The sequence below is a fragment of the Planococcus citri genome, chromosome 5 (genome assembly GCF_950023065.1).
Source record: "Planococcus citri chromosome 5, ihPlaCitr1.1, whole genome shotgun sequence".
NCBI classification, from domain to species: Eukaryota; Metazoa; Arthropoda; class Insecta; order Hemiptera; family Pseudococcidae; genus Planococcus; species Planococcus citri.
This window is the reverse complement of record NC_088681.1, coordinates 66,158,147-66,181,722: the sequence shown is the minus strand read 5'-3', so window position 1 is coordinate 66,181,722 and position 23,576 is coordinate 66,158,147. Positions and strand designations below refer to the sequence as shown.

The 23,576-nt window shown below is 34.8% G+C and overlaps 3 protein-coding genes across 10 annotated transcripts in view; all 3 read right to left on the bottom strand.

The window, feature by feature from the left end:
- Window positions 1-18,813, bottom strand: part of LOC135849533 (uncharacterized) — a 77,985-nt gene extending 59,172 nt beyond the window's left edge. For 6 of the 8 annotated variants that reach the window (XR_010559560.1, XR_010559559.1, XM_065370031.1 and 3 more), the window contains exon 1: window positions 18,656-18,813. Coding sequence is in view for 1 of the 8 variants with exons in the window: in XM_065370034.1 (XP_065226106.1) it covers window positions 14,164-15,699 (1,536 nt within the window). In the remaining 7 variants the exon portion in view is untranslated. Of the gene's footprint in view, window positions 1-13,689; window positions 15,706-18,655 lie in introns of those variants that run through there. The other 2 variants (XM_065370034.1, XM_065370030.1) reach the window with 2 other exon arrangements.
- Window positions 1-23,576, bottom strand: part of LOC135848473 (uncharacterized) — a 196,305-nt gene that overhangs the window by 71,139 nt on the left and 101,590 nt on the right. The gene's annotated exons all lie outside the window — the stretch shown is intronic.
- Window positions 6,050-11,582, bottom strand: LOC135849534 (uncharacterized). The gene is made up of 2 exons (XM_065370035.1): window positions 11,239-11,582; window positions 6,050-8,036 (listed from the first exon to the last, which is right to left on the bottom strand). The coding sequence occupies exon 2, from the start codon at window positions 7,998-8,000 to the stop codon at window positions 6,501-6,503; it is 1,500 nt and encodes a 499-aa protein (XP_065226107.1). The 5' UTR covers window positions 8,001-8,036; window positions 11,239-11,582; the 3' UTR covers window positions 6,050-6,500.

Genomic DNA, 23,576 nt, shown 5'->3' with positions numbered 1-23,576 from the left:
CTAGCATGAGTATAATATGTAGGTATAATGCTAGAAGTGCATTAATTTCCTTATAAAAGAATAGGGTATTTTTAATTATGGTACATTTCCCAAAAATATCCAAAAATGGGCAATTGCCCTACAATGCTAGTATAGAACTAGCATTGCACCAGCATCTTGTGCTAGTATAAACTGAGTGATTAGTTTGCCAACTTCACTCTTCTTAATTTAAACAGGAAACTGTATTGAGCTTATATTCGACTTGACTACATACTTCATCTAAGAGAAGTTAAGTGTATCATGTTAAAGAACAACGCTAGCAATTTGCTAGCATTGTGCTAGCACTTGACTGCTAGCACCAGGATAAGAAGTCTTTTAACAAAAATCCAGCACCATGCTAGTACTTTGACTGCTAGCTTTACCAAGGTTAGAATAGCGCTAACAGTAGACTAGTGCAAGTTTACCTGTGATTGTATTTCTAGCATGTAACTAGCAGATTGCTAGCATGCCTTTTGCTAGTTCACCTCATGCTAGCACCATTACAGGGTGCTAGCAATGCACTAGCAATATGCTAGTAAGTAGTGACTGCTAGCTTTACTCGGTGGTTATGCTGCTAGCATGTAACCAGCAAATTGCTGGTCTGTCTTTTGCTAGTTCACCGCATGCTAGCATCATACCAGTTCTATGCTAGGATGAATTTTCCAATAAAATGTCTGTTGGCAAAGTGCCAAGTGCTAACACCATTTTAACTGGTAATCTGCTAGTTGATTCCATGCTAGCACCGTGCTAGTATTCTGCTACTAATGCTAGCATTTTGCTAGTAAAATTGTTGATAAGATAATTATTCTGCTAGGATTAACTAGTGTATGGCTAGTGTACTTTTTACCAGCTCATATCATGCTAGCAACATGGTAGGTTTATGCTAGGAAAAACTGCCAGCATCGTTCGGTAATTATGATGCTAGGATATAACAAGCATGTTGCTAGCATACATTGTGCTAGCTCATCTCAGGCTAGTATTATGGTAGAATTTTGCTAGCAGGAGCTGCTGGGATCACTCAACAATTATGGTGCTGGGTTTTAACTAGCATATCACTAGCATACATTGTGCTAGATAATCTCACATTAGCAATATGATAGCATCATGCTAGCAAGGACCACTGGCATTACTAGGTAATTATGAGGCAAGGGTCTGACTAGCACATTGCTCGCATACATTTTGCTAGCTCACCCCATGCTAGCGATATGATAGCATCATGCTAGTATGAACTGCTAGCATCACTTGGTAATTAAGGTGCAAGGGTTTAACTAGCATATTGCTAGCATGCATTGTGCTAGCTCATCTCATACTAGATATATGATAGCATTTTGCTAGCGGGAAATGCTAGCTTCATTCGGTAGTTATGTACCTAGCATGTAGCTAGCTCATTGCTAGCATACTTTTTGCTAGTTTGTATCATGCTAGTAATAAGCTGGCATTTTGTTAGCATGTTATGCTAGTTCATTTCATGCTAGCATAACGCTAGTATCATGCTAGTTTCCTGCTACTCATGCTAGGTGGGTGCTACTAATGCTAGCATTCTGCTAGTAAAATTGTCAATAGGGTAAGTTAAATAAGGTATTTTCCTGTGATTATGAAATTCTCACAGTTTTTCAAATTCTATTACAAAAGTTTATTGTCATGAATATCATAAGAACGCCCCCTGAATGTTTTCAAGGTTTAAAATTATGCCTCAGTTTGGCTAGTTTTTGAAATTTGAACTTTTCAAAAAAACGAAACTTCGAATTTCTAGAACTTTTGACGAATACTTTCGAAACCAGTATTCATTATTTTAAAAACACTCAACACAATTTTCAAAAATTATTTTCTCAAAAATATCAAAATTTCGATATCTTCTTCCAGGTACGTGAAAAGGATTATTCTTGAGAATGGCAAGGCTGATTTTGGCTGCAGGAGCAAAATAAAAATAGCCCTCGCACTTTATGATTTTAAAACTCAGAAATTGGACAAATTTTTGAAAATTCGGCTTTCAAAAAAACTCAATTAAAAATTAAAGAAACTGACGAATATTTTCGAAACCAGTCCCCATTATCTTTAAAACACCGCAAATTGATTATCTCCAATTAGCAGCAGTCCCGAGCAAGTGAACTTCAAATATGAGCGTCATGATGATAAATTTCAACTTTCGTAAAATAATAAATCCCTTCCCCTACCTGTCTTAATTGATATTCTGTGCTGAACCTACACCCAAGTTACAGAGGCATGCCGAATGGGGGTCCAGGGGGGGGGGGGTGTTGCCTTTCTCCTCCCAGACAAAAAAATGTTGGCAAAAAGTTATGAATTTTTGGGATAAATTGGGCGAATTAGAAAAAGTTGCGAAACATATGGGAATAGTTGGGAAGAAATTTGTGTAATTTGGGAACATCAAAAAATTACCAAAAACCATGAGGTTTTACTTCTTAGATTATAATTAATAAATTTTCAAAAGCTTTCACAAATTTTGGAAAAACACCAAAAATGTCTTATTTTTTGCCAAAAATCCGTAAAGAATTTCTCATATTTGCCAAAATTGATTCGTTTTGAAAACATAAAATTAATGTCCTTTAAAGAAATGAAGATTTGTGTCATGAAAATCAACTTTTTACATCCACGATGATGTTAATATTATACTCTTGTATTTTGAGCTTCGAATAGTATAAAAAAAATTGAGAAAATTTGGGAACACAACCCAAATTAATAGAAAAATTCAAATTATATGTAAGTACATATACCTATGCTTACATAATAAAATAATCATTTCTGAAAATTAAAAATTATTCAACATTTTTGTTTTCAACTCCCCTTCCAAATATTTGTTCGAGGCACAGCTGGCCAATTGGCTGGAAAAGTCGGTTGGGGAGAGGAGGGATCTGAGATAACAAGCTTGGAAAATCTGGCGGAAAAAGTGGGGAAAATTTCAGTCTCATCTCCCCCCCCCCACGACACATTACTTCGCCAAACCTCTGCCGGACTGATTTTTCATGAAATGACCTTTAAGGCAAATATCAAAATTATTTAGTACATAGGTATTCGTATGTAAATTGAGAAAAATTCAGTTTTTTTGAATTTTTGAAGTTTTGGACAGCTCATGTTGTTTTTTTTTTGTGAATACACTTTTATAAAGGAAGTTCTTCAAACACGTAGGTTTGTTTGGAAAAATTTCAATGACTTTCGGTAAATAACGTGGGATTCCAGTAAGTTTGAAAAAAATCGGTTGAAAATTGTCACAAAGGGAAATTTAAAATTTTCAACCGAAATTTAAAAACCCGTTTTGTAGGAGTTGAGGGTTAATTATACTTAACATCAATCTGAAAATTTCGTCACTGGGCTAGCTTTCAGACCACAAGCGCCAAATTTCAATGGTTAATTTAAAATTTCGGGCAGGTGTCAATTCGACATTTTTAACCCGCTATGCTTCTATTTAATCTAACACCTGGGACCTCTAAAGCTAGTCGTTTTTGAGGTAAGACCAAAAGAGATTTCTGACGGAGAAAGGTAGGCAAAATTTGAAATCATTTAAAATGCAATTAGAGCAGGCAAATAGCGGTTTTAAAAAGGAAAAAATTGGCACATAAATTTTTTCTTCGGGAATGTGTTCAGTTAAACCCCCTGAACTACCAAAAAAAAACCCGAACCTCCTAACCCTGTAGCTAATTTTTTTAGGGGGCTAAAACCGGTTCCGATTCACGTTTTTTGCGATTTACTCCGAAAATATTAGGTTTACGAGAAAAACTACCATGACTAAAAATGTTCCCCTTCAAATTCTCGACAATTTGATACTAGGCTCGATACCCACCCCTCAAGAGGGGTGTCTGAAAAAAGGGGTGGAAAGAGTAGGTGTTTGAAAAAAAAGTCAGTCCAATAAAATTGATCAAAGTTACCACTTAATATCATTCGTTTTCGCTCAAATTTTTTTTACAAAGTCTACTCACCCAACTATTAATCACACCACCATTGATTGGTCTTCAGCCCTCCCAAGGGGTTGGTGGGGGATGCTTGGTTTTTCAAGTAACACACAACTGAATCATATATTTAAAAAACGAATCTGGACATGCGATATATCGAATGGTATGTTTTCGAAGTCGCTGAATACGAATACCAACTTATTTTCTGGGTCCAACTGGGCCCCAACAAGGCGGCCAAAATTTCAAAAAAATCATCAAAAAGTCGAGTGATATATCAAATGGAATGTTTTTGAGGTCGCCAAGCACAAATATGAACTTACTTTTGGGTCCCCTCTCACAATGTTCCTCTTCGCTCCAAAAAAGGGGCCAAATTTTGAAAAATCATGAAAAGTCGAGTGATAAGTATATCGAATGGTATGTTTTCGAGGTCACTGAATACAAATATGAACTTGATTTCTGCTTATAGTTCCTCAAAACTCCTTTACGCCCTTCTAAATAGGATAAAATTTTGAAAAGTCGTTGAACATCGTGTAAATACGAGTATATCGAATAGTATGTTTTCAAGATCACTGAACTCATATTTTTAGAATCCAAAGCACAATGGTTCTCAGCCCCAAAAAAGTTAACGAAAAAACATGGTGAGATCTTTTTCTTTAAAGATTCACACCATTATTTTAGAAAAAATTCTGAAAATTCATCTCAAAAATACTGATTGGACTAACTTTCGGCGGGAGGAGGGGAGATGTAAGTAGAGCTACTCGCATTACCAAGGTATTATTGGGATCGCTGTTCAAAAAGTTTGAACGCTCATTTTGCAAAGAAACCATTTTACATCTCACAGTGTTGTCGAATTTCATTGAAATAAAATGTACATAATCATCCAACTAATTTCTATTTTTAAATTTTTTCTAGGTACTTACGTGCCACTCGAATTATATTTTCATGGGAAATTTAAATGAAATTAATCATTTATAATGTTTCTTTTTTTACTGAAAAAACTTGGTAAATTGATAAAATATTTCAAAATAGAATCCCGAAAACACACCATTCGATATATTTATCACTCGACTTTTCATGATTTTTCAAAATTTGGCCCCTTTTTTGGAGCGAAGAGGAACATTGTGAGAGGGGACCCAAAAGTAAGTTCATATTTGTGCTTATGGCGACCTCAAAAACATTCCATTTGATATATCACTCGACTTTTTGATGATTTTTTTGAAATTTTGGCCCCCTAGTTGGGGCCCAGAGAGACATTGGAGGGTGGGACACAAAAAATAAGTTCATATTCGTACTCAGCGACCTCGAAAACATACCATTCGATATATCACTCGACTTTTCACAATTTTTCAAAATTTTAACCCCCTTTTTGGGGCACAGAGGGGTTTTGAGGAGTTGGACCCAGAAAATAAGTTGGTATTCGTATTCAGCGACTTCGAAAACATACCATTCGATATATCGCATGTCCAGATTCGTTTTTCAAATATATGATTCAGTTGTGTGTTACTTGAAAAACCAAGCATCCCCCACCAACCCCTTGGGAGGGCTGAAGACCAATCAATGGTGGTGTGATTAATAGTTGGGTGAGTAGACTTCGTAAAGAAAATTTGAGCGAAAACGAATGATATTAAGTGGTAACTTTGATCAATTTATTGGACTGACTTTTTTTTCAAACACCTACTCTTTCCACCCCTTTTTTCAAACACCCCTCTTGAGGGGTGGGTATCGAGCCTAGTATCAAATTGTCGAGAATTTGAAGGGGAACATTTTTAGTCATGGTAGTTTTTCTCGTAAACTTAATATTTTCGGAGTAAATCGCAAAAAACGTGAATCGGAACCGATTTTAGCCCCCTAAAAAAATTAGCTCCAGGGTTAGGAGGTTCGGTTTTTTTTTGGTAGTTCAGGGGGTTTAACTGAACACATTCCCGAAGAAAAAATTTATGTGCCAATTTTTTCCTTTTTGCCCTCGCTTTTTTACGTTATTTTCCTGCTCTAAATGTGATGGGGTTGAAAAAGTTTTTTTTCCAACCCCCTCCCTTCAAGTACGGATTTGATAATTTCGACTTACAACCTAAAGAGCTAAGAAAAGGTGAAATTTGAGAATGAAAAGTAAATACGAACAGACTACGGTTACACAAAATAGAATCAATTTAATACTTAATAGGTCTAGCATACAACAATTGGTAAATTATCGTGAATTACATAGAAAAAAAAATTAAAAATCAAGTCGAGACATTTTATATCAGGTAGGTATCTACTTATAAGTTACCAGAGTTCTTAAAAATACATATCAACTTGGCTCAGGAAATTCAAGCGAAACGTTCGAAATGTTCAACTTGATTGATCAATATAGGCACCTAAATTAACTAAAAATAATCAGACTTTAGAAATCTTGCAGATTACTTAAAAATTTGGCAACTTCATCATCATTTCCCGAACACCGCAGCAATAATTGATTTACAGAAGATCCTGAATACGAATCTGTAGCTATAGATCAACGCTACCTTAAGCATTATTGCTGATGAACTTATCGAATTGGTTGGCATGTTTGAAATACGTGTATCGAAGAATATAGTCGTTTCACCGAAAACCTTTATATTGAAGCAATTGCTGTTTGTAATGTTTCGCTGAATCTTCATTGGGAAAACAAAAATTCGCAAGCTCGTTTAGTTCTTCGAAGTACGAATGTGTGAGTAATGATACACAAATCTCTCGTAAAATGTCGCTTCCGGCAATGACGTTCTCTTTGTATTGAATAATCTGGTCATCGTTTTCGAAGCATATTCCCATTATTCGTGACAAATCGTTGAAATGTGCGACTTTGATTAAATCCGGCCAGCAGTTGCACCAAAATGAATGCCTCTCTAACAAAGAAGCGTCTGAAAGGATGGTGAACAGGAATTCTAAAGAATTAACAGGATCTTTATTGCGACGATCGTGCTCGCTGGGTTCGTGACTGTAATCGCGATTGAAATTATACAATCTTAATTTGGGTACAACGTTTTTCGTCACTGATGTTCTAAAATTACGTGGAGCACAATTCCATAGTTCACGAAATCGACAACAAATTCTCTCGTACCGATTCTTGTCAACCCAACCGTACCATCCATCCTTAAACCTATACGATTTATAATGTTTACTTTCGATCTCCCACATTTTTGTTATCAATTTTATAAATAAATCTTCGCTCATTATGTTTTTCATGCGCATCCATGCTTGATGAAAACATTTGTCAACACGATGATGGCCATCACGCGAATCATTCATAATCAAAGAATATATCAAATTACATCCACTCGCGATCCGATTCACGAATATTTCGAGCTGCCGGTCGTTGAATTTTGGTAAAATCCGCTCTACACAATATAATTGATCTATACGAGCAACATCCACTGCTTTGTTTAATTGTTCACTGGGAGATAACCGATTCCAAAAATATTTCCAGGATGCCTCTTCGCGATAGATGCACTCATAAAACATCGCTGCATCGATCGAACCAGTCCTGCGGTTCCGTATCTTATCCAACCGATTGCTGAGACAGCAAAACCAATAGTACAATTGAGGGCATTCGTCAAACTCTATTAGATGCAAGCCCATTTTCATCCATACAGATGGCCAAATTCGTCTGACATCATCCTCAAAGCAGTACATACAAGCGACCTTGAATTTTTTAGTTTTACTCAACGTGTCACAATGCATCATACGTTCTGCAGTCTTATCCCAATCAATACCACCGGCAGAATCGCCAACAAATTCATCGAAGTCGTACAAAATATAATTTTTATGTCCGTAATGATACCAAGATATTGGGACGTGATGCTGCCGAAGCCAATTTCCCACTGAACGCCCAAGTTTTTTCACGTATTCCTCGATAGTATCATAAATGGCGGTTGGTAATTCTGGTAATTTTTCTCGCAATGAAGTGTGTAGTTCTTCCGGATTAAATTTATCCAATTCGTTGTTCGTACGATATTTGTTCACTTCATAGCGCAATACTTGGAAGGCAATGGCGATTGCTGAATTTTCTTGCAGAGTTGGCACAGCCGGTTCAGGATCGTACACGTTGGATATTCCGGCCATTTCTTGTTCTTGATTTTGCTCAAATTCAATCCAAATCTAAAATCATAATTATTACTGAATTAAAACTGTGATATGAAGTATGAACAAAACTCATAAAGCAACACTTCGCACAAAATACGTAACAAGGGTTGGCCTTCAAAAAAACGTATCGTAAATATTTTCAATTGATTTTTTATATCTTTTTGAGAACAATTTTTCAAAGATTTTAAATATAACAGGAAAATTACGAAATTACTGCAAAAAATTTCAAAAAAAAAAAATACATTTTTTAAAAACGATCTTCATTTAGGCAAGAATATAAAGAAATTGTATTCGTTTTTTCTACCAAGAAAAAAACATGTAAAACATTTTGACACAACTATCTAAAAACAAAATGAAGTGAAATTTTCTGTAGCAATTTCGTATACCTAATATGAGTTTTCATAATAATGTTTAAAAATTATTTTCTGAAAAATATAAAAAAAAACTACTTATTAGTTTTATGAATTATGTTGTTCCAGATACGTGTGAAAAGGACTATGTTTGAGAATTTTCAAGCATGTTTTGTCCAACACTTTTATTTTAATTACAAGTTTTTAAATTGAGCCTTTCAGGATAAGATAGTGAAATCCGTTTTTTCTCCAATTTTGATGAAACTCACCCAAGATGTTAGGTTTAGGTGTAAAACCATTCCAAAAAAATTTCTGAGTCGACCCCCCCACCCCAACCTGAGAAATGTGCCCATACGTGCTCAAAATTCAAAATTCTCGTTCTCCGGAGGGGGTGGTGCAAAAATTTTGAAACTTTCATAGAAAATAGTCACTAAGTAGGTGCTTGTGTGAAATTTTTTTCAAAAAAATTTTCATATTTGGGTTTTTGGGGGGGGGGCACAGTGGGCTGTGAGCACCCTCAAAACGCCTGAAATTCAAAAACTTACAATGACCCCTGAAACAATGGTACAATGATATCCTCCCTTATGTTTTTGGGGTCGCAGAATACAATTTGACAATATTTTTTTTGTAGGGGTAAGGGGTGAGGGGGTGAGGGGGGTGAAAAAATTCAAAATTTGGCTATAATGATGTGTGATATGTCCAAATGTATCAAGTATGAATAATTCAACTGAAAGTAAGTACTTTTCATCAATTTACTTGATTTTAGTTTTTATAAAGTAATTATAAAGGTATAAATTTAGGTATGTTAAAACCCCGTTACAAATTTTCTCTTACTGGGACTTTAACGGCTCCCCAACAGAAAATTCTTCATCCCCCTCCCTTCACCCCTTCTACACCTTCGAAAACGTACATTTTGACATATCACACATCATTATTGTCAAATTTTGAATTTTTCACCGTTTTTACTCCCTTCATCCCCCCATCATTCGCTCCGACGAAAAAAATATTGTCAGATTCGTGATCTACACTCTCAAAAACATACATTTCGACATATCACACATCAATATGGTCAAATTTGGAATTTTTCACCCCCTTCATCCCCCACTATTCATCCCTACGAAAAAACCATTGTCAGATTCGTGATCTACACCCTCAAAAACATACATTTCGACATATCACACATCATTATAGTCAAATTTTGGATTTTCCACCATTTTTACCCTCTCCATCCCCCGCCTTTCACTCCTACGAAAAAAATATTGTCAGATTCGTGATCTACACTCTACACCCTCAAAAACATACATTTCGACATATCACACATCATTATTGTCAAATTTTGAATTTTTCACCCCCCCCCCCACTCCCTCGCCCCTTACTCCTACAAAAAAAATATTGTCAAATTCGTATTCCGCGACCCCAAAAACATAAGGGAGGATATCATTGTACCATTGTTTCAGGGGTCATTGTAAGTTTTTGAATTTCAGGCATTTTGAGGGTGCTCACAGCCCACGGGGGGGGGGGGTGAAAATTTCAAAAATTCTGAGAAAATTTCGTAGAGGGCCCCCTCTTCGTTTTTCTACGAATTTTTTAAATTTTCAACCCCCCCATAAACCTCTCCAAATATGAAAAAATTTCACACACGCACCTACTTAGTGACTATTTTCTATGAAAGTTTCAGAATTTTTGACCACCCCCTCCGGAGAACGAGAATTTTGAATTTTGAGCACGTATGGGCACATTTCTCGGGTTGGGGTGGGGTGGTCGACTCAATTTTTTTTTTTGGAATGGTTTTACACCTAAACCAACATCTTGGGTGAGTTTCATCAAAATTGGAGAAAGTGCGGATTTCACCATCTTATCCTGAAAGACTCTTTATTTCTTTATACCTACGTATAATCAAACCTAGCAACACTGATTTTGGCTTCAGGATCAGGAGCAAAGAAATTAGCCCTCGGAACGTAGTACAAAATTCAAACGATGTTTCAATCACAAAATTGATTAGAACCACCACTACAGGAATTTTAAATTATTTTCATGAGGCAGCTACTTTGAAAAATTTTCAAATGTCCCTCGTTCCTCTTTTTTGTACAAAAAAATGTATGGGACTCTGGTTTTCGTCATTTCTTATCATTTGATGAACTATACATACTTACACTTAGTTACATTATGAAAAAAATCGGTGGTATATCTACCCTTTGTATGAAGCTTGGCAGATATGCCGTGGAATGACCCATGAGTTTTTTTGTCTACTCTATTTTTGTCTATTTTTTTTTTTTTTTTGAAATGGCACCACTGCGTTCTAAAATATTTCCCCAGTTTCAGAAATTAATCATATTTTTTGATGATTTGCCATAATGATTGCGAAAAACCTACCCCTCCCCCGCCTTCCTTCCAAAAAAAACCGATTTGCAAATTTTCAACCGATCGGTAGAACCTTGGAAGTGGTTTTTAGCAGAATCTCAAACAGGTACCTACCTACTTTGAAATTGGAACATTTTTCTTTGGGGTGGGGGGGGGCTAGAGCGTGAAAATTACGATTTCTTCAAAAATGCCTCTTCTTTGAGGACCAACCATCTCAGAGTTAAACATTCTCAGAGGAAGTTTCATCTTAAAATGAAGATCTTCGCTACAGCTGGCCTAAATTCTCAGGAAATTTTTTCGCGATCTACTCTATAGCGTAAGTACTTACATAGACCTACCCCACAAATATAGGCTTAACTGTTCCTTGCTTAGAATATGTTCAACTTTCATTTACGATGCGACAAAATGAATTACAACTATTACAAGCGAAGCAAGCTTATCATTAGAAATAATGTACAATACCTGTTAGTAAGAGTATGAATGAATCACAATCGAGTTACACTCACCTGTTTCTGTCAGCTAACGTAAAGTATGCGAAGATCATTTACTAAGAAAATACAAAATAATATGCACATATGAAAAAACACGAGCACAAGCACGAGCTGCTTCTTCAACGACATTCACAATAACAATGACAATGAGACGAATGAATACTTAAGTCGCAGTATGAAACCTTATGAAACCAAACCAGTTTCATCCCATGTGCGGATGAGGTTGCAACCTACGGAACTAATACCCCTATTTCAACTAAACGACACTAGCGCGGCACCTGAATTTGCATTTAATTGAGGTAGCAACTTTTGGAACTATACCCCTATTTCAACTCATAACAATGCAAACACACTAGCGCTGCACCAGAGGTTGCAGCCTCAATAGTCTATAGAGAAGCAAAGCGGAGCAAAGTAAAGAAAAGTCATTAAGTAGGTACCTACCTAAGTAGAAAAAGGGAAAAATGTGGAGGTACAAACAAGCAGATAACACTTTGAGGAATGGTACTAGCCATTCTTCAAATCGCTGCCATGTGTTAGTTAAAGGATACCTTATTGGATTTTTCCAATTTTAAGATTGAAACTCGAGTTAGAAATTTGACAAATTTTTAAAAATTCAGCTTTCAAAAAAACTCAATTTTAACTTTACGAAACTTTTGGCGAATATTTTTGAAACCAGTCTACATCATTTTTAAAATATCTCACAGGGTTATTCGATGCCAAATCGGCGGGTTTTTGCACGATGGGTCTTCGATTTTTTTCAAAATCAGATCATGTGTAGAGGTCATCAAACAATGAGGAATGACGCAAACCGGACATTTTTTCGATTTTTTTTTGGCGGAACTGTGAGGCTTCAAAGCTCTTCAAAATGGCCGAAAATGGAAAATTTCAGTTGCAAGTTGCTCCGGTTGTACATACGTACCTATAGAATTTTGAACTTTTTTTCAAATTATATAGTACTTTAAGAGGGTAATCGACGAATGATGTCAAAATCAGTGTTGCCACTTTCAAAAACCTAAAAAAATCTATTTAAAAACTCGTAATTTAAATAAAATCATGATCTTCATGAGTAAGAATTCTGAAAAAATCTCAGTTTTAGTCCTTTTCATGTAGAATAACATAAGTATCAAAAAATTGGACCGGCATTTTTTTCATTTTCGAGAAAAAAATTACAAGTTTGGCATTTAGGCCTATTGCAAAAACACCATCAGACACCTAAAAAATGAAAATTTCTGCATTTTTGAGACATTTTACATTACTAATGTGTAGACGAATATGTGAAAAAATCGTCCATCCCCTCCCTCCCATTTGTCAATGAATTGACAATAAATTCCATTTTTCTGACTATATAATTTTGCAAATGATATATAGGTATTGAAAAAATTTTGCCACCATTTCAAACAAATGAAAAAAACACAATTTTTGTGAAACTTTTCTCTTTTTTTCATACACTATCTATGCTTAATTACAACATTGTAAATACTATACCAATACAAAATACGAGTGAATTGTTGAATAACCTTGCGAATAATGTTGTACATGCAAACTTGTTTTGACCTACCCAGATGAAACCGCCAAACACATTTTTAATTGCACTTAAAGTACCCTTGAGTTGTCAAAATGAGCTTTCTCGTCATCTCGTCAATTCATTGACAAATGGGGGGGGGGAAGGAGGAGATTTTTTCACATGTCCGTCTACATATTGGTGAAATTTTTAAAAAGTGCAAAAATATTCATTTTCTAGGTTCCTGCTTTTGTTTAAAACGGCGTCGAAATTTTTTCAATATGTTTCACTCTTAAAATTATTTTGGCACGAAAAGTGGCATTTATCGTCAATTCATTGCCAAATTGGAGGGGAGGGGGATTTTTTCACACGTTCGCCTACACATTGGTAAAATATCTCAAAAGTGCAAAAATTTTATATTTTTTAGGTTTCTGATGGTATTTTGGAAATAAGTAGTCAAGTGTAAAACTTTTGATTTTTTTCCTCGAAAATGAAAAGAAATGCCAGTCAAATTTTTTGATATGTTATTCTACTTAAAAAAGACTAAAACTGAGAATTTTTTCAGAATTTTTACTCGCAAAGATCATGATTATTTAAAATTATGAGTTTTTAAATCGATTTTTTTTAGGTTTTTGAAAGTGGCAACACTGATTTTTACATAATTCGTCGATTAGGTACTCTCTCTCAAAGTACTACAATTTGAAAAAAAGTTCAAAATTCTATACCATGTACAACCGGAGCAATTTGCAACTGGAATTTTCCATATGACCAATACCTACTTGTTTTCTCCAACTCTCAGAAATTCCAAGCAATGTGAACTTCAAATACGAGCATTATGATGATAAATTTCAACTTTTGTAAAATAATAAATCCCTTCTCCACCTATCTCGAGGAGGTGGGACAATGATATTAACTGATATTCTGCAAATGCTAAGCATCCCCATAGATTAATTTATCAACTCGAAAAAATCAATTTAATAATTCATATGCCCACAATACAACAATAAGTAGGTAAATTATCGTGAATTAGGTACATTGAAAAAAAATTTTAATCAAGTCAATGACATTTTACATCAGGTAGGCATCTATCTATAATTTACCAGAGTTTTTAAAAATATCAACTTATCTCAGCAAATTCAAGCTAAACTTTCGAAATGTTCAACTTCATTAAGATCAATAGCTAGGCTACCTAAATTAACTAAAACTATTCAGATTTTTCAGAATACGAATCTCGCAGATTTTTTTCAAATTTGACAACTTCATCATCACTTCCCAAACACCACAGCAATACTTTATCAAGTAAAGATGCTGAATACGAATATCCATTATCATTTGGATTGGTAAGTCTAATTTCTCTCATATGATCGACTATGCGCTTGTTTATCAGCTGCATCATTTCTTCCGTCGACACAAATACTTGCATAAATTCAATAAATAAATTAAACTGATGAGATCGGCATTGACTGCAGCAACTGCTGTTTGTAATGTTTCGCTGAATCTTCATTAGGAAAACAAAAATCCACAAGCTTGTTTAGTTCTTCGAAGTACGCATAAGTGAGTAATTGATCACAGACGTATTTCATTTCTTCGCTTCCGGCAATCACGTTCTCCTTGAATTGAATAATCTGGTCATTGTTTTCGAAGCACATTCTCATTATTCGTGGCAAATCGTTAAAATGTGCGCCTTCGATTAAATCTGGCCAGCATTTGCACCAAAATGAATTTCTCTCTTTCAAAGAAGCGTCTGAAAGGATGGTAAACAGGAATTCTAAAGAATTAACAGGATCTTTATTACGACGATCGTGCTCTCTGGGTTCATGACTGTAATCGCGATTAAAATTATACAATCTCAATTTGGGTACAATGTTTTTCGTCACTGATGTTGTAACATTATGTGGAGCACTAGTCCATACTTGACGAAATCGACAACAAATTCTCTTGTACTGATTTTGGTCTACCCAACCGTACCACCTGTTCTTAAACCTATACGATCTGTAATGTTTACTTTCGATCTCCCACATTTTTGCTATTAATTCTGTAAATACATCTTCGCTCATTACGTTTTTCATGTGCATCCATGCTTGAAGAAAACATTGGTCATCACGATGATTGAAATCATGCGGAACATTCGTCATCAAAGAACATATCAAATTACATCCGCTCTCACTCCCATTCACAAATTTTTCGAGCTGCTGGTCGTTCAATTTTGGTAAAATCAGTTCAACAAAAGTAAATACACTGTCTTTAGACAAGTCATCGACGATTATGAATTGTTCTCTTGTTGATAACCGATTCCAAAAATATTCCCAGGATGTTCCAGTACCAAAGATGCAGACATTAAACATTTCTTCATCAACAGAAACATTCCTTCGGGTTGGTATCATGCGCAACTTATTGCTGAGACGGCAAATCCAGTAGTACAATTGAGGGCATTCGTGATACTCTATTTGATTCAAGCCTATTTTCTTCCATACAGATGGCCAAATTCGTCTAACATCATCTTCAAAGCAGTACATACCAGCGACCTTGAATTTTTTAGTTTTACTGAACATGTCACAACCCATCATACGTTCAGCAGTCTTACCCCAATCAATACCACCAGCAGAATCGCCAACAAATTCATCGAAGTCGTACAAAATATAATTTTGATGCGCGTAATGATACCGAAATATTGTTTTGTGATGCTCCGTTAGCCAATTTTCTACTGAAAGCCCAAGTTTTATGACGTATTCCTCGATCGTATCATAAATTGTGGTTGGTAAATCTGGTAATTTTTCTCGCAATGAAGTGTGTAGTTCTTCAGGATCAAAATTCTGCAATTCGTTCCTCGTACGATATTTGTTCACTTCAGAGCGCAATACTTGGAAGGCAATGGCGTTTGTTGAATTTTCTTTCAGAGTTGGCACAGCAAGTTCAAGACCGCACATGTCGGATACTTCAGCCATTCCTAGTTCTTGATTCGGCTCAAGTGCCATCAAAATCTAAAATCATAATAAGTAATTGAATCAATTTCAATACTTACTGTGTTCTGATTGTGTATGGACCGCAAAACTCAAAAGCAACACCGCACAAAATAATAAGATTGGCCTTCAAAAAAGCGCATCGTAAATATTTTCATTCATCGTTTATTTAAACTTTTAACTGTGTGTAGCTCATAAGATTAGTTTCATGGGTCGATCCATGGGTTTTTTTTGAGAAGGAGAGGAGGTTCGGCTGAAAATTTGTCGACTGATATTAGTAGGAAAAAAATTCAAATTTTGTCGATTGATCTCATAATAATGTGACTTAAACATTTCCATTTTCTGTTTTGGATTTTTAGGGGCCCAAATGTGAATTTTTTAGTTTTATAATTTTAAAATAAGAAACCAATTAGCCCGAGCAAAAGCAAGGGCGAAAGTTTTTGAAAATTTGATTTCGAGAGAACTGAAAATTTTATGCAAGGAGTTTATTTTTTGGTTTTTAAAATTTTAGAATTTGAAAGTTTTTTTTTAGGATGTTGATTTTGAAAAAGAAAAAGGGCGAAAGCTCTTGAAAATTAGTATTTCGAGAGCCATAAAAACTAGGTATATTTACTTTTTATGCAAGCAGTTTATTTTTTCACTTTAAAACATTAAAGGGTAAGGTCGCATTAAAATTTCGCATTAATTATGCCAAAATATCAAAATGTATTATGAAAATGGGAAAATATGTTAGAATGCAGTGGTGCCACTTACAAAAAAACTGAAAAAATTGATGAGGGTCTTTCCATACCAAATCAGTCATTTTTCCCCCAAACATTGTAAGTCAGATAGGTAATCAAACGACAATTCGACCAAGAAGTGGTAAGGGGGAGGGGGTGTGTCGGCGATTTTTTTGAAATTTTTCCTGTAAAAAGACCTTTTGAAGGGATGACCGATGGCACAAATCGCAGACCTCTAAGCCCATTTTTAAAGGCAGCCAGAGGGTGTCAAAGTTTTCAGTGAACCTAAAATATCATCCATTTCAGCAGTGGATTACTCGATAACCGCAGTATCTACCAAAATGGAACATTTTCCCATAGTTAGGTGTTTTGAAAGGCTTTTTGGTGGTATCAAAAAATCAGTGTTGCCACTTTTTTTAGTAGAAAAAATTGCCTCAAAAAGTTTCGAAACGTAGTTTTCATATCGTTCCGACTCTCAAAAATTCTGAAAAAAATATATTATGGACAACTTTTCATGCTGAACAGCATATTAAAAAATTGGGATGGCACCATGTTGCAAAGTCAATTTAAAAAAATTTAAAGTTTGCGAAAAAATGCGATTTTTTGATTTAAAACATGGAAAAAAATTTTGATTGGTGAAGTTGACCCATTTGACAACTATTTTCACGTATCCGTTGAGAAAACCCCCTTTCACTCAATGAAATAAACTCATCACAAAAAAATCAAGATTTGAAAAAATTCAATTTTAAATTCCAAACATTTAAAAAAATTAAAATTTATTCAGTCGTCTTATTTTGACCTCTTTCTGACGTATTTCATGGAAAAGTCGATAAAAAATTACTCTCGTAGCAAACAATTGAAATTCGTTTATTTTTTGAATTTTTTAGGGCTGTGATTTGAGCCATTGGTCATCCTTTCAAAAGGTCTGTCCACAGGGAAAATTTCAAAAAAAAATCGCCGACCACCCTCCCCCCACTTCTAGGTCGAATTGACGTAGAATGACCCAAACCGAAGGACCCCACGATTTTTTTTTTTGCAAGAAAATTTTAAAATTGTCTGCCAAATAAAGATTTTAAATTATAGTAGTAGGGACTAGGGAGTCTTATCAACTTTGAGTTTCAATTTTTTTGTTCATTTCATTCCACATTCAACGGGCTATTCTCTCAGAATCATGAAATCAGTGATGCCACATTTGATGATGAAAAAAAATCATTTTATAAATTTGCGATTAAAATAAAAATATGAAAGCGCGAATTGAAAATTATGTGAAAATTATTCTCAAAAATAGCCTTTTCCATGCAGAACATGGCATATCAAAAAGTTGCAGAAAAGATTTTTGATATTTTTCAGAAAAATTTCTCAAAAATTGTGAGTAGGTAAACACAAAAATTGCAAAATTGCTGCAAAAAACTTCAAAAAAAAAAAAAAAATTGAAACGATCCCTATTTAGGCAGGAAAGAAATTATTTTCGTCTTTTCTATCACGAAAATGATAAAATAAATATATTGACATAGGTACCAACTACCTACCTGATTTTAAAAAAGAAATTTTAAATGCAAATATTATAAACTACCCTGCTCACAATTTTCTAAAATTATTTTCTAAAGCGAACATCACAAAAATCATTGTAGTATTTCGATATCTTGTTCTAGGTACGTAAAGAGGTTAATTTTTCAGAATTTTCAATTCGTGATTCAACACTTTTATTTCAATGAAGCTTACAATTTTATAAATTCATTTTTTTACATAATCAAAACTGCCAACAGTAGAACTTTGAAAGTGGTTTTAGGCAAAATCTGAAATAGGTAGGTACTACATTTTGGAACTGAGACATTTTTCTCATACAAATTGAGTATATGAGGGATGGCCATAGCGTAAACACTACTACAATTTTTTCAAAAATGCATCTTCATTTCTCCTCCAAGGACACCATTAGGGCTAAAAAATTTTCAGTGGAACTTTCATCTCAAAATAGGTATTATGATCTTCTTTGGCGAAAATTCTCAGAATTTTTTTTTCGCGATCTAGTCTTTATAATACTTGTATGTAATATAGGTACGCTGGAACGTAGGCATATGACTGCTCCTTGCTTAGAATAATGCAGTTCAACTCTCATATGTACATATTTTACAATGCGACAAAATAAATTACAAGCGACCAAGCGAAGAAAGCAATAAGCATTATTTATAAATAATGTACAATACCAGAAGCACGAGAAAGAAATGAATCACAATCGAGTTATATACACTCACCAGTTTCTGTCAGCTAACGTAAAGTATTCGTATGCGAAGAGCAACACTATACTATTAGAATACAAAATAAAAATATGCACATAAGAAAAACACGAGCACAAGCACGAGCTGCTTCTACAACGACTTTCACAATCACAACGTCAGGTATCCACACCTAAACCTATGTCGCAGTACCTATGAAATCCTGCGAAACCAAACCGGTTTCATCCCTTAAATCCCTTAAACAGACGTTCCTCTCACTCGCGCATAAATAACGGTCTAACCAAAACTGAGAACAATATAATATGTAGACGCCCGAACACATATGAATTGATATGATACGTCGTCACTTGATATATTTGACATTCTTTTTTTTACATCCTGACCAACACTTTGATGATCGCACGCGATCCTTAACCCCATTGTTTTCAATTTTTGTAAATTTACTAAGCTTTTAGTTAATATTTTCGAAACCAGTCTTCATTATCTTTAAAACACAAATAAATTTTCTCCAATCAGCAACAGTCCCGAGGAAGTGAACTTCAAACGTGGGCATTACGATTATAAATTTAAACTTTCGTAAAATATTAAACCCATTCCCCTAACTCTCTTACCTAATTCGTATTCTGTGCTAAACCTGCACCCTGGCTGCAGACACGTGCCAAATGGGTGGAGATCCAGGGGGGATGGAGGGCCTCTCCCTCCCAGACAGAAATGTTGGCAAAAAGTTGGAAATTTTTGGGATAAATTGGGTGAATTATAAAGAGTTGGGAAACGTGGAAATAGTTGGGAAAAATTTGTACTTACCTACCGAAAACCGTGAGTTTTTATTTCTTGAATTATAAATTTAAAAACTCGAATTTCACAAACGAAGGTCTCTTTATTCTAAACAAAACTGCCAGAAAGTCCTAACTTTTGCTAAAATACCAAAAAAAGAGTCCTATTTTCGTCAAAAAATCGCAAACAATATTCCTATATTTTTGCAAAAATAGGTTAGTTTTGAAACCATAAAAATATTTTGTTCTGAAAAAAAATGAAGAATTGTGTCATGAAAATCAATTTTTTGCAACCACGATGAGTCGATGATGTTACTTTGCGTTTCGAATACCCAATAATTATTTTCATTCCGCTGCAGACTTTTTCAAAAAATTTCAAAAATTTTGGAAACACAACCAAATTAATAGAAAAATTCAAATTTTTTGTAGGTATGTATAAAATAATCATTTTTGAAAAGTCAAAATTCTTCAATATTTTTGTTTTCAACTCCCGTTCCAAAAATTTGTTCGAACCAAAGCAAGCTGATTGGCTGGAAAAATAGGAAGGGGGATTTGAAGTAAAAAGTTTGAAAAATCGGGTGAAAATTTCAGTCTCATCTCCCCTCCTCACCACACATCACTTTGTCAGACCTCTGCCGGACTAATTTTTCATAGAAAGATCTTCAGGCAGATCTGAAAATTTTCGGTACGTAATTTTTGCAAAACTCAGGTTTTTGAATTTTAGAAGTTTTGAACTACCTACCTATGTATTTTTTTGTGAATAGGCTACACTTCTAAAGGAAGTTCATCTAAATCTGGGACCTACAAAGCAGGTTGTTATTGAACTAAAACCAAAAGAGATTTCTGATGGAGAAAGGTAGGCGAAATTTGAAATTATTTAAAATGCCTGTAGGGTAAGAAAAAGTATTTCTTTTACTTCCCTTCATGTACTAATTTGATATTATTTCGGCATTGCAACCTAAAGGGATTTGGCGTGGCGAAATATGAGAATGAAAAGTAAATAGTAGGTATATACCACCGAACTACGGTTAAACAAATAGAATCAATTTAATAATTAATATGACTACAATACAACAATAGGTAAATTATCGTGAATTACCTACATCGAAAAAAAATCAAAATTCAAGTTGAAGCATTTTACATCAGGTAGGCATATCTATAATTTATCAGAGTTCTTAAAAATATCAACTTAACAGTTAGCATAGCAAATTCAAGCTAAATTTTCGAAATTTTCTAAATTATCACCTTCATAAAATCTCATAAATTCAGAAACTTCATCATCATTTTCTAAACACCACAGTACTACTTCACCATGTAATATTCCTAAATACGAAAGTTCATAGTCATGAAGATCACTAAGTCTAATTTCTCTCAAATGATCGACTATGCGTGTTTTTATCTGCTGCATCATTTCTTCCGTCGACACAAATGCTTCCATAAATTCAAGAAACTCCTTAAACAGAACACTTCGCGATGAGAAGGCCTCCTTAAGTAAAATGGGTTCGAGCGCCGGAGACGATATAAGTTGATTTTTAAAATCTCTAGCAAGATCAACGCTGCCATAAACATCGTTGATGAACTTATCGAATTGTTTGGCATGGTTGAAAAGGGGATATCGAAAAATACACGTTTCACCGAGAAACGTTGACTGCAGTAATTGCTGTTTGTGATGTTTCGCTGAATCTTTATCGGGAAAACAAAAATCCACAAGCTCGTGTAGTTCTTTGAAATGCGCATGAGTGAGTAATGAAACACAAAGTTGTCGTGTAATTTCACTTCCGGCAATGACGTTCTCTTTGTATTGAATAATCTGGTCATTGTTTCCGAAGCACATTTCCATTATTTGTTGCAAATCATCGGAATTCGTGCCTTGGATTAAATCACGCCAGCAGTTGCACCAAAATAAATTTCTCTCTTTTAAAGAAGCATCTGAAAGGATTGTTAACAGGAATTCGGAGGAATTAACAGGATCTTCATTGCGACGTTCGTAATCGCTGGGTTCATAAGTGTGATAGCGTTCGTATTCGTACAATCTCAAGTTGGGTAAAGTGTTATTCAACACTGACATTCTCAAGTTATTCGGGGCACTACGCCATACTTGACGACTTCGATATAACCATTTCTTGTACTTATTCTTTTCATACTTATCGTATCGAAAACGTTCAGGGAGATGAGGCTCATGCGGCAACCACGATTCCTCACGATTACTTTCCAATATCAAAATTTTTACAATTAATTTTCCGAATACATCTTCGTTTATTACTTTTTTAACACACATCCATACTTGAAGGAAAGATCCTTCTTCAAGATGGTCATCTGTAATGCACGAATACATCAAATGACAACCTTTCAGCTTGACAAATTCATCAAGTTGTCGGTCATCCAATTTTTGTAAAATTGACTCGATCGAAGTGTTTTTACCTCGATGTACTACAATGCTCAAGGCTTCTTCGAATTGAATTTCTGGTGATAACCGATTCCAAAAGTATTCCGAGGATGTTCTATTACTAGAAGCGCACGCATTAAACATTATTCTATCGATAGAACGGTTATCATGAACCGGTATCTTATTCAACTGATTTCTGAGACGGCAAACCCAATAGTACAATTGTGGACAATTGTCAAATTGAATTTGATCAAAACCCACTCGTTTCCAGACAGATGGCCAAATTCGTCTGACATCTTCTTCAAAGCAGTACATACAAGCTACTTTGAATTTCACAGTATTGCTAAATCTGTCACAACGCATCATACGTTCTGCAGTCTTGACGTGATCAATACCACCGGTGGAATCGCCAACAAAATCATCGAAGTCGTACAAAACATAATTTCTAAAGCCGTAATGAGAAAAGAATACAGGTTTGTAAAGCTTCTTTAGCCAATTTTCCACTGAAAGCCCAAAATTTTTGACGTATTCCTCAATCGTATCATAAACCACGGTTGGCAAGTTTGGTAATTTTGTTTTTAATGAGATGTGCAGTCGTTTCGGATTCAATCTCTCCAATTTGTTCTTCGCACGGTATTCGTTCACTGTAAAACGCCATAGGTACTTGGAAGGCAACGATGATCGCTGCATTTTCTTTCAAAGTCAGCAAAGCAGGTTCAGGATCGTGTATGTCAGATATTTCAGCCATTCTCAGTTCTTGATTCTGCTAAATTTCCATCCAAACCTAAAATCGTAATCATCGAATCAATGCTGTGGTATGCACAAAACTCAAAAACACTTTGCACGAATGAATAAGGAAAATAAGTACAAGTTCAAAATAAATAATTATTTTCTCGTGATTAAGAAATTTCCACAGTTTTGCAAATTCTAAAGTGCATCGTTACGAATATCGTAAGAATGTCCCCTGAATGTTTGCAAAATTTAAAATTATGCCTCAGAAATTTAGTAAATTTTCGAAATTTGAGCTTTCAAAAAAAATATTAACTTCGAATTTTTGGAACATTTGGCGAATACTTTCGAAACCAATCTTCATTAATTATTTTTAAAACACTGAATATTTATAATTTTATATTTTCTCCAATTTGCAGAAGTTTCAAGCAAATGAGCTTCAAATTTGGATTATGATGAGAACTTTGCAACTTTGAACAAGAACAAACACCATTGTACCTGTCTCAAAGGGGCGGGGAACAATGATAGTTGACGTTCTGTGCTGAATCCATAACCAGACTAATTTTACATGAAATGACCTTCGAAGCAAGTCTCAAAATGTTTTTACAGGAACTCCTTTTGAACTCATATTTTTCAATTGAAACGAAACCAAAGTTAGATCAAAAAAATCGTCTTTAAAATCGCCAGTAACCAAAATTTTAGGTTTTAAAGTTCATTTTTGGATTTTTGGTACTAAGTAAGTATTTGTAAACTTGAAAAAAAACCTGAAAAAACTGTTTTAAGGGTGTTTTTAAAACTTTTCCATGAAATATGTAATGACGAAAAAATCATCCGTATTCACTTCTTTATAATTTTACCCCATCTGTGAAATACAGTATTACTTCGTTTCGGTTTTATCACTTCTTTTAAATACTTTCAAACTATGTATAAGAAAGAGCGGCCTCTTATTAAACCATCCCACACCTTTTCCACACCTTTCCATCATACACTGAGTTTACTGTGTCGCCACTTTTTTCCAATGTTTTCTTCCTACTTAGAAAAACAAGCAGCT

Coding starts and splice junctions, on each gene's coding strand:
- LOC135849534 (XM_065370035.1), bottom strand. CDS start 8,000: ATGGCCGGAATATCCAACGTGTACGATCCTGAACCGGCTGTGCCAACT.